General features: G+C 33.7%; 2 protein-coding genes across 11 annotated transcripts in view; both read right to left on the bottom strand.

Moving 5' to 3' along the window:
* IMPG2 (interphotoreceptor matrix proteoglycan 2) overlaps positions 1-3,398 on the bottom strand; it is a 125,884-nt gene extending 122,486 nt beyond the window's left edge. The window contains exon 1 of the mRNA XM_072614161.1: positions 441-3,398. Coding sequence (XP_072470262.1) covers positions 441-519 — 79 coding nt within the window. The 5' untranslated portion in view covers positions 520-3,398. The remainder of the gene's footprint in view (positions 1-440) is intronic.
* A 1,130-nt stretch (positions 3,399-4,528) lies between these two features.
* The window catches only part of SENP7 (SUMO specific peptidase 7), a 165,665-nt gene continuing 157,788 nt past the window's right edge, over positions 4,529-12,405 (bottom strand). For all 10 annotated transcript variants that reach the window (XM_072614148.1, XM_072614149.1, XM_072614150.1 and 7 more), the window contains 4 exons: positions 8,281-8,324; positions 7,754-7,822; positions 6,758-6,908; positions 4,529-5,615 (listed from right to left, as the gene is read on the bottom strand). In XM_072614148.1, coding sequence (XP_072470249.1) covers positions 5,478-5,615; positions 6,758-6,908; positions 7,754-7,822; positions 8,281-8,324 — 402 coding nt within the window. In that variant the 3' untranslated portion in view covers positions 4,529-5,477. The remainder of the gene's footprint in view (positions 5,616-6,757; positions 6,909-7,753; positions 7,823-8,280; positions 8,325-12,405) is intronic.

The raw sequence follows: 12,405 nt of genomic DNA, 5'->3' as shown, positions 1-12,405 counted from the left end.
ACATTTATAACTAAATACTCCTAATCTGCTCAGTTTTCACCTGCCCTGAATTAATGATACAAGCTAGAAAGCAACCTTATCTTGATATATTAGAAAATAATGATTTCCTCCATTAGACTGAGCAGGATGTTCTTTTCCAGGTCTTTTTAAAGAAAACTATCAGTATCTGAACTAAAATATCAGGGGCTGAATCATCAGCACAAATAACAGAAAACAGAAGTTAAACTATGTGAATTCAATATGAATGTGACTAAGAAATTATTAAAGGAAAGGAAAAAGAAAGGATTTTGTTGAGATTGAAGACAGTGGAAACAGACCATATACCAAAGATAAATATATCTACTGTATATGCTTATCATTTACTCTACTTTTTCAGTTATCAGTTACTTAGATGAAAGAATTATTCTTTAAAAATTATAATCATAGAAAAATGCCATTACCTGTTAAAGTTTGAAGGTCCCCTTCTATCAATACAAACATCAAAATACCCAAAGAAGTTTTCCAAGAAAAAGAGAACATATTTGTTTTAGCTAAAAACCCAAAGAAACTTTGAGGTTAAGTACTTAAGCAAAAACAAAGTCTTGAAATCTTCTGAGACTGTCCCTTTATAGGAAAAAAAATACTGATATTAAAAACTTTGGTCAAGAATAGATACCTACAGTACAAATTAGCCTAAAGCAAACATTTCCCACTTAGTTTGCTTGTCCTTGCTAAAAGACATTAACTTCTTTCCGAGAATAAGGTAGGTGTTGCAATAGGAGGGAAGCAGATGGCAGAGAGATGATTGTCTTTGTTGTTTTAATCTATCTGGCTAAGCTCTTTACTGACTCTCATCATACTAAACAAGGACAATATGCCTCACTTTTTGCCCTGCATAGCTACCAGGGAAAGTCCATCAGACATTTTTCCTTCCTCCTTCTCAAGATCCACAACTTAAAATGTACATTCAACTTCTAGGGATCCTACTGATTACAAATGACTAATAAAGTTAAGCCAGTTTGCTCAATGATCTTTCTCCAGGCAATGAATACATCCACCATCACACAAGCTCCATTTGCCAAGATGAAAACATCTCAGTGTAAGTTGCTTGTTTGCTATCAAATTTGAGACCCAACATGCTAATCAATGTGTGACTCTCAAACTAGTGTAGCTTTCCTCTGCCATTATGACATTATATGTGATGCCCATTCATTATTTAGGGACTGTTCTTCTTATCCAGTCAAGCTGATAAAAATGTAGTAAGTCAGACTCTAGGGATTTTGGGGACTTTTGTCCCAAATATTTAGGAACTGTCCATCAAATTATCATAAGCTAAATTCATATTTTGCTTCATCCTGGGCAAATTTCATAAAAACAACAGGTAGTAACTACCACCTGAGAGAAATTATTATCAATAATCAATGATCTGGGGAGATATGGAGCTTTGCCTCTCCTCAGTCTTGGTCAGATCCTACCCAGCCTTACAAATTTAATATGAGATGGGGAAGCCCATCTGTGCTCCACTCAGGTTTGGGTGGTGATAAATTCTATGATTAGATTGCCCAAGGCTGGGGGTATTTAGAAGTAAATGACATAATCAAAGTTCATTAGAATAAGTTCAACCCTTCAGTGTAATATTCATTCTCTTGCTACTTGTTAACCAGTCAGAGTTGTTAGCTACCCTCAGGAATACCCACTTTTCCAAGGGCATATAGGCCTTGAGCCCACTGCCATGGTCGTCTTTCACATTTGAGAGTACCATTGACCTCTTTTATTAAAATGCTAGCATAATTAATAAAATGATTAATTACCCAGAAATCAAGTCTCTCAAGACTTTTAAACATCACAAACCCTAGGGAACTAATGCTAAAACATACTACCCACCTCTTGGTGAAAGGTACAGAATAAGGCATATAATTTCACATTGGGAATGTGTTTTGTTTGGCTAAGCATATTCCTTACAAGGACTTGATTTTTCTTTTTTCAGTGGAGAAATGGGAATCCAAGAGAGAATAGGGCAACAAAGAAAAGACAAGAACAGTCATTGGGGCAGAGAATTTTCTACAACGCAGAGAATAGAACAGGACAGTGAGAAAAAACCACTAACAAGCAGGAGAGCTTTGAAAGCTACAGGAAAGTTCTTCCAAGTCCATGTGAAAACTTCAAAGCAGGTTGAATTTTCAGCCTACAGAGTAGATGACTGAATCTCCAATAGCTCTGTAAGGTACAATCTTAGCTTCTTAAAAATTAGTTGTCACATTTTGTTTTGGGGTTTAGAAAATGGAAATTGTGGGATTCTAACATGATAGCCACATTTTAAAAGTCTTAAAAAGAAACCCCATGTTTACAAAGCCCAGAGAAAAATTTAACTGGAATCAATTACCTGGAAATGATTCTTATTTGTGTAGCCTAAGAAGACAAAGAGTATGAATTCATGTTATTTGTTTTGGATTACACTTGCCCATAAAGTCCTAAGTAATTTCAATCTTTAAAGCTAATTTCCCCTCAAGCCCCAAAATGAAATACTCTAAATTATGTTACTTGACAAAGCAGGAAGTTTATATAAGTCTAAAAATACAACAAGCTGATTCATAGAGTTGCATAAAATATAATTTAGTAGATTTTAGAAACTAAATTGTGAATTCTCATTGGTAATAGTGGTAGTAGAAGTATGTAGCTTTTATAGAACTTAAATAATGGTTTAACAAAGTGCTTATTTATATAATCTCATTTGAATATTTGAACATTTAGACTTTAGTACTATATATAAAGCATAAGGTATCACTGGCTTCTGGATAGATTTATCATTATATAAATTCATTTTTATTATCCTTTATTTTGGGTAATAAAATATTTAAAGTTTTGTCAATGCAACACAATCTTATTAGCTAATGGAAAGTAAATTAAAAACTTTTTTTTCTTTTCATGAAAGCAAATGGACTGCTATCACCAAATTAGTTCATTGCCTATTTTAGCTTAGACAATGTGTAAATCTTTCTGATTAAAACATATATCACCATGCCATAGTAGACCATTGAACTTGGGAGTAAGAAGACTTGGTAGAATCAGAGGTTCCATCATTTATTATCTCCCTTAACATGGGCAAATCATTCAAACTCACTGAGACTTAGTTTATTCAGTTATAATAATGGAGATAAAACTTTCACTACCTAGTTTATAGGGTTGTTGTGAAGGTCAAAGAAGACAATGTATATGAAGGTAACGTGTAAAAACTGCTAAGGCAACCTACAAACAAGGTATTATTAATAATGATGTAAACTTCTGAAAAATAGCTAAAGGTCTTCATTTAAAGAAATTCCTTCTCCAAAATTCTTTGTATAATAAACTTAGCAGGTTTGTAATTAATTTTATACTCTGTGCTTTAACAAGAATCAATAGACACCAAGTTCTTCTTGCTGCCTCCCAACCCATGAGTTGATTAAAACACTTGGTCTTTTCATTTAATATGTCATTTATAAAAGGTAGTAAATCTAATTTGAATCATAGGCTATAGACACACAAAAATTCTTTTTATTCACTGTTATTTAAAATACCTTTAAAATATGATTATGTTCATTAAGGTGGTACTATATTACATATTTTATTAAGCACCAACTATACAAAATGCATGGAGAATTATACAACTAAAAATTATTCTACTCTGAGGCTCAATTTCCTTTAGGAAAAAAACACATTTATTTGATGAATTTAAAAATGTGTTTAGTATCAAACACACTGTTAATCTCAAAACACAATATTTCCATCATCAATTGGTAGGGGGAGGGTAAGTATTTTAACAAATCTTCAAAAATAATGACAGTGGTATCTTTGAAAAATGTACAAATGAAAATATTAAGAAAGCACAAGCAGATTTTCTGTACTTGTTATATCCAAAATAAGATATACAAAATAATTACATCACCTAGAAAAATTGCCCCATAAATTGGGAATGACATATCACTATGTCCCTCCTTATAATAGATCTCCAAGACAAATATCTTTAACAATATAAAAGTGGTGACAAAATTAAAAAAAGTCAAAGGTCACTGCGAAATCGCAACCTCAACCATATCATTTGGAATAAAAACTGTTTGGCCTTTTAGCCTCACCTCTAATGGCCTCAGTTTTCCTTCTTTCCATACAATTATGATAAAAATCCAAGAGAAATCTGAGTTGGGAGACTAAAATGATATTCTTACAAAAGTTCTTATCTGAGAAAATGGAATACGATCCTCTGTCTTCTTCAGAGTATTTCTGATAACATCAGAGTGAATTATATTTAACAGATAGTCATGAAGTCGAGTCAGATATAATCCCACCAGGATCACAAAAATTCAGTAAAATTTTGCCTGAATGTGTACTGAAGAATTAAGCTCTCTTAGGAAAGCCTCTGGAAAAAAGTATATTAGAAGGATGAAAGCAATTTTTGCTTTACTGGTATAAAAGTGGGTTGATAGATTTTTTGAAGGCATGTTGAGTTCTAACAAGCTAATGAATAAGTCTGGATAACAAATGGGTATACTTAACTTGTTAAAGTAATAAGCATACAGAAAGGAAATGAGACCAATTTTATTTTCATAAAAATGAATTATCTGTTTCAACAGTGGGGTGTGTATACTCATACAGTGCATGAGTAAATACCTCTATCTTATTTTACAAAGATCTCAATGAATATAATGTAAAAAAAGTATTCAGATTTCTTTTTAAATGTTGTTTCTTAAAAGCCAAACTACTTTTCCAATTTTAGAAAGAAAAATAAATTCACATTTAAAAAGCACTATAATTCTTAAGTTTCTTCCCAATTTCACCCAAATAAATGACTGTAATTCCCCAATCCTCTTAAATAATGTTAATGGAATTGGAGGAAAAAAATCATTGCAACTAAAGCAGGTTGGAATTATCACCTAACTAGGAAGATTGACAAAGTACATGATGGTTGAGTAGGTTTTTATCACCTCACATTAAAAGATTTCTATTTTATATTTTACAGAAGTAATGCCATAAATGGCATTCAGCAATAATTATTTTAAAATACACAGTATTCATATGGCATGCTTGAGTTGCAAAGAATAGCTACAATGTGAAGTGACTTGCCAAGTATGGGTTTAGTACCAGAGGAGTAAGTGATCCTGTACCCAGAGTCTTGTGCAGGTTAAAACCATATAGTGGTTTGTTCTTTAATCACTTATTAAAACATTCTCACATCACATATTTATTGCATAGTCCAAGCATATTCACTAAAAAAAATATGAAATATTTATCAAATTTTAACTTCCATCTAATAAGTTTATCTACAGTCTTCCCATTCCCACCCCTGTATCCTTATCTATCAGACCCAAACAAAATCAATAATTATCTTATACAACTTAAATAATTTTGAACAATTTACAAAATAACCAGAAGGCATTTTCTTCTTTGCAGGCAGAATAGCACAAATGCTGGTACATAGCTTTCCAGTAATCTTTTAAAACAGAAGTTCCATGTCCATCAATAATGAATTAACTACTGTTGCCCTTCTGTTGCTGTAAATGAAGCTTCAAGATCAGCTCCCGGATATCATCCCGCTTGGCCCTTATCACCTGACGAGGAAACCACTTCTCCAAGTGCAATGGTAATTCAAAATTAACAATGGGATCCTAATGACAGGAAACAGAAAACTGCATTACTTTAAGAAGACATTTCAAATTTTTAAGGACAATTCAAACTAATTCAACATGAAATCATTAGACATGGGAAAGGTTAGGGAATTCACTGATTTTAAAGTATTATAATTAAAATATTGGAACACACCTGCAGGGGATATAGATTTATAAGATCATAGAGCAGGAAGAAGTCTTAAAGACTATCTAGTCTGACTCATTCATTCTACAGGTAAGTAAATTGAGGCCCAGAGAGTTGTGACTTGCTGAAGGTCATACAGCTGTTCAACAGCTGACCAGAAAACAGTTCCCAGGTCACCTGACCCCCAGTTCATCATTCTTTCCAGGGAAACTATGCTGGGACTGGGACCGCTAACAAGTTAATAAACTGGTACAATTATGTACTTTTAATCTTCTGGTAACTAAATTCCTTTGGATAGGGTCCAGAAAGATTCACTATATAAAATGATATGCTATCATGTACAATAAGAGAAAGGAAAATCACAAAATGACAAACTTCATGAAAGTCAATGTGAACTGATTGGCTAACAAAGTCAATTGCCCCATGCTAACCACTACCACAACTCCCCAGTAATTTAAAAATATTCATTGTATTCTCCAAAAGAATTTTCATGCTTTTAAGAAACTTTTAAAGCAGATGGTTGATGACCTACTCATGGACGGAAATATGCAGGTTTCTAAACTGATTAAATTCATGATGGTATTACTTAGATTCCAGAGTCCCTAAATGGTGGCAGTCATAGATAAAATAATGAAATCATGACACTTAACCCCAAAGGTGATTCTCAATCCCCAAATTTGTAACAGCATTTAATTCCTTCTTATTGTCTCCTTATCATTGTCTGATAACAATAAATGATGTGAGTTTTCAGAGTGCTAGAGACTAAAAGTGTTATTCCTCATAGTGCATACCAATCACTAATTTCACTAAAGATTTTAAACATGCATATTATATTTTACATTTCAAATTATAATATAGTCCACATTTATGTGCAACAATGTTATGAAACTTGGATGTTCAGAAAAAAATTATTTTAAAAACTATTACATAATCAACTCTGAACTATCCCCCTTAGTCCCATAAAAGTCCAACAAACAAGCTATTAATTCCATATTACCTTGAAGAAACTTTCCACATACTGTAGCAAATACACTCCACAATCACTGCTGTTATCTTGCTTCGGAACTTTAGGGCACAAGTCAACCATATTTGCTTTGCTGAATTCACGATGTGTTTTTCGTCTAACTTCCCATTCTACTTCCAAGTACCTGGAACCAATAACAAGTAGAGTAATTCAAATAGCAATTATTTTTCAACTCTATGCAAAAGGTTCAGAGATTAAAGAATAACATTTGTTGCTGCATTTAATATTTCAGTCAAAACATCTAAAGATAAACCAGATTGTATAAAATTAAAGCGCATGTATCTTTACAAGGATTGCTTCCAAAGAAAAACTGCCATATTTTACACAATAAGGATAAAAATTGGATTTTTTTCCTTAATATCAGGGGCACAATTCTGTGTGGCCTCTGTATACATATTAATTTACAGGTCAAGGTTTTTAAAAAGCACTATGCAAGTAAATAAAATTTTAAATTAGCATAATTTATAAACCTTGCTAGAAAGTAAACTGAAAAAGCAATTAGAAAAGATGCAAAGAAATAACTAAAAGAAATTACATTTATAGTGAAAAACAATGCTAATTTACAATTAAGAGGTTTTTAATTTATGAAAATTAGTGTCTTGAAAATATCTTTTTTAATACTTTTTTATACTTTTTAACCATAAGCACTTAGTAGATACTTATTTTTCAAAATGTTTCTTTCACTTGCTAATACTAATCAGTTTGTCATTCACTTTTATTAAAAATCACTTGAGAAAATACTTTCTATTTAGTGTACAACAATGCTAAAATAGCAAACCTCACCTAAGTACATAATAAAATAAAATACTGACATGTTATTCATCTTTTCTTTTGGAGTTGCAAGTTTATCTGTCAAAAACTCTCAACAAGAAAAGTTCCTCCACCAATGCAGATCAGCAACTGTTCTGAAATTCAGAGAGCTACTGAGTTTTAAAATAGACATATAGCAATTATAATAATATTACTCACTCTCTCAAAATCTGAACAGTATTTTGTACAGAACCAGCTTTCAAGGAGTCTAATATGAGAATGCACGGTCTGTGGAAAACAAAAGGAAAATGATCAGTTATCAGCATTTATGCATGCATGGCACTTTGTCTCCCACCTACAAGACTTTGTGCAGACATGAAGTGATCTCCAAGATCACCTCCTTTTTTGTAGAATCCCTATCTTCCTTTGAAGCACAGTTTGTGTCTCTTTCCACAGATGGCCTTTCTAATTGGCCTGAGTTGTTTGTGCTCTCACCTGATTGAAGTTACTTTGTATTTACTCTCTATTGTATCTACTCTCTCTAAAATTACTAACCACTAATTTACTTTCTCTATTATGTGTACATGTGGCTTTGCCCAAGTACAATGTAAGCCTGAGAGCAGGGACTGCTTCACTACTGTCTTTGTGTTCCCATTATGCAACAAAGTGCCCATTACTCAAAGAAATGCTTGTTGGACTGAATTAAGTGCAGGGCCTGTATTCAACTGTCTGTAAGATGCACATACCTTTTACACATTTTCTTTGATTCTGATGTATTCTTCAGAGAACCCTGAAATAACATTATACATTTACTTTTTACACATTTTTCTCCAGGTAAAGTTAATTTAGACAAATGAATATTCCTAGTAGAAACATTAAATCCTTTTTTTAAAAAATAAGAGGTCTAAAATACCTCTGGTTTGAAAAGTGCTAATGGTCTAATTTTTTTTCAGATCAGTAGGATATCAGTTAGTCATTTTATTAAAATCACAGCACCTCAAGGTTAAAAGGGACTTCACAGATAACCTACTTAAATATGGCTGACAAGCAGTCCTCTGGTTTCTGATCAAAAAAAAAATTCAAAGAGGAACTTCCTGAGGAAACCTAAGATAACCTCAATATCTAATGAGATGGCTTATTATACTTTTAAAAACTCTAATCAGTAGGAAATTTTCTCTTACATTGAACCTAAGTCTGCCTCTCTTCAATTTCATTGACTTCTGACTACTGACTTCTGACACCAAGCAGGACAAATTTAATTTCACTTCCAAAAAGCCCTTCAAATACCTTGAGACTGTTAGAAAGTCCCCCCTGAAGTCTTCTTTTCTTCAAGTCCCTAGTTTCTTCAAGCTATCCTCCTTTAGATGCTTTCTACCTTCACAATGTCCTAAAATGTGGTACCCAGAACTGAAAACAATACTCCTGATATGATCTGATTAGGATAGAGTACACTATGATTATCATTTCCTTTGTTTTGGACACCATGTTTTTCAATGATCACATTAGTTTTATTGGCTGCCATGCCACACTGTCAATTCATAGGTTTGTATGACTAAAATCCTCATTTTTTTTCATGTGAACTATTATCTACAAATATGCCTCCCTGTCCTTTATTTACTTTTTATCAAAGTGAAGGTCTTTACATATATATCCCAAGCAAACTTCATTTTGATGAAGTTTATCATCATCAGAGCCATCACTTTAGCCTGTGAAACCTACTGATTGAGGTCCTCACTTTGTCACCCAAAGTGAGGAGTGACTTGTTCCTGCTATCCACAGAATCATAGAATTTGAGAGTTGGAAAGAACCTTAGTAGTTATTTAATCCATCTTAAATACCAAAGGAATTTCTACTATATCACATCCAAAAGAGGTCATCCAGCTAAAGACTTCCAAGGAGGTGGAATTCATAACCCCTTCAAGGAAGTCCTTTCCATTTTTTAGTCAACTCTGATTGCATCTAAGCTTTTCAAGACATCAGGTCTATTTTACCTCTGTGCAACTTCCAACTATTATTCCATATTCTGTCCTTGAGGGTCAAACAAGTCTAAACCCCCTTCAACATGACAATCCTTCAAATTTTTGCAGACAGTTATCATGTTCACCATCAACACACCCAAATCTTCTCTTCTCTAGGTTAAACATGCCCCAGTTCTTTCAACTAATTGTCATATGACAAAGTCTAGTTCCAAGTCCATCATGGCTGCCCTCCTCTTAACAATCCTGAGTTTCTCAATAATCTTCTTAGTGTCTAGAATTGACATTTCATATGGGAACTGACAAGGGCAAAGTACAATGGGACTACAACCTCCTATTACTGGAAGTTATGTCTTTCTTAATTCAATCCAAGATGGAGTTTTTTGGTTAGACATTGAACTGTTGAGACATGTTGCACTTGTATTCTATTGTAAAATGCCTGGATCTTTTGCAAACTGCTAACTAAGCATGATTCCCCTATATACTAATGAAACTGATTATTTGAACCCAGTTATAATATATTATATGACATTATGTTACATTATGTTGTTATATTATATTACATTATAATATATTATATTATAACCTACTGAATTCCATCTTATTAGATTCAACCCAATACTAGATCCTTTTAGATACTTAATCTGTCATACACACACACACATATACATATATATACATACACACATATATCCATCTATAGTTTATATATACAAAACTATCTCTCTCAGTTCGATGTCATATGCAAATTGGGTATGTCATCTATGTCATTATGAAATTTATTATATATTATAAAATTGATGAAAATGTTAAATATCTCATGGTCAAGCAAAGGTCCCTAGGGCACTCTACTAGAGATCCCTGGCTATAATGATATTGAACAATTAATGCAACTATTCTTTGAGGAGTCATCTAACCAGTTTTGGATCCATCTAACTGAGGCTCATCTAGTACACATTTTTCTATCTTTTCCACAAGAATAGTAAGAGATGCTCTATCAAAAGTTTTGCTAAGATCTAAGTAAACTATATCTAGAGCATTCCCCCTCATCTACTAATTTAGTAGTCTTATCAAAAAGGAAATGAGTGTAGTCTGGCATGACCTGTTCTTGATCAAAGTCATTCTGGCTATCTCTAATCACTATTTTCTAGATGTCCTTTAGATACCTAGAGTTGTAATTGAAGCAATATCCTAATCCCTGCCCCCTCTGTAATTATGCTAGTATTTTTTTATGCTAGTACCTTTTTGTAAACATAATCAAACAATCCTATGAACTTGACTGGCTCAAGGGACTAATGGCTCAGGCTGTTGATATCATTTCTTCTTTGCCTGAGCACAAAATAGCCATGAACCTCTCCAGGCTCTCTTTGATGTTTGGGCACAATGGGAAACTCAGGGAAGGTAGTGTTTCTCAGCTGAATGGATTCAAAATGTCCCCAGGGTATTTCCTTCTTGAATATCTTCCTGCTGTGGCTAAGTAAATCTGCTTTTGTTAACTACTGAATTTTGTTCCAGTATTGAATCTAAACTACCAGGGGACTGGTCTAAATCAGTTCTATCCCAGAACACCTTTTAATGATCCATTCTAGAACTTTCCCAAGAATCAAAGTCAAATTTACCAGCCAACAATTTGCAGACTCTGTTGTCTTCCTTAAAAATTTTTTTGCAGTACTTGCTATATATTTTCCATCATATTTCAGATATCACCAGCAGTGACTCAGCAATCATATCTGCTAGTTCTTTCTCCTGAGGTAGTTGATTTGATTTTGTTAAGTAACCTTGCCTTGCTTATAATTCAAAACATACCCCTTAACTGTAAGTCTTCCCCAATGCTCTCCTGCTGTCCTTTTCTCTTCTTCTTCATTCTCAATCTCTCTCTCTCTCTCTCTCTCTCTCTCTCTCTCTCTCTCTCTCTCTCTCTCTCTCTCTCACCTCATCAGCTCCCAGGAGTTCTGTTCAGATGTTTTCTAGATCTATCTATCTAGATGTAAATATAGATATATAATATATATCCAGCTTCAGCCTCCTCCCTAAGCATCAATTTCTCATCATGGACTGCCTATTGGACACTTCAAAGTCAATATCCCAAAGACATCTTAAACTCAACATTTCCAAAACAATCCATTATCTTTCCCCACAAATGCACCCTCCTAAATTTCTTTCTCTCTGTGGAAGGTATCACCACTCTGTTCCAATGTTCTGGGCTCCTAATCTTGGTGTTATCTTCAAATCTTTGCTTTCTTTCAACCCAAATATCTGATCATTTCCTAAATTCTGCCATTTCTACTTCCATAACATCTCACATCCAAACCCCTATCTCTCAACTTGCATAACCCTCATGTTAGTTCATGCCCTTATTAACTCTCACTTAAGTTATTACAAAAGCTTCCTAATTTGTCTTTTCATCTCAAGTTGCTCCCCACTTGCAGTTCATCCTATATATGGCAATTTTATAGCCTTAGAGATTTGTCTACAGCCTGTGAAGCTAACTGACTTGCCCAGTCACAGCATCAGTTTGTGACAGAAACCAGACTTGAACTCTAGTACAGTACATTGTTTCCAGGGTAAAATACAATAAATCTTTTTACAGCCTTGCCTTGATCTATCTTTCCAGTCTCATTGAACAGTAACTTCCTCCCTCTCTCTTCTAACCATTCTAACTGGACTTCTACCTTTTCCTCACACATACCATTCAAACTCCAATCTCCAGGCCTTTGTGCTAGCTGTCCCATAACTAAATGCTCTCTTCCCTCACCCTCACCCCACAGCATCCTCTTTCTTCAATATACAGTTCAAGAACCACCTTTTAGACAAGGCCTTTACTAATCCCTTAATGGATAGTACATGCTTTATAAAACTGCCCTTTAACTACTTTGTGCTTATCTATATTTATTC

This window comes from Notamacropus eugenii, chromosome 5 (assembly GCF_028372415.1).
Source record: "Notamacropus eugenii isolate mMacEug1 chromosome 5, mMacEug1.pri_v2, whole genome shotgun sequence".
Classification (NCBI taxonomy): domain Eukaryota; kingdom Metazoa; phylum Chordata; class Mammalia; order Diprotodontia; family Macropodidae; genus Notamacropus; species Notamacropus eugenii.
Note: the sequence above shows the minus strand (reverse complement) of the source record. Positions and strands in the feature narration are given on the sequence as shown.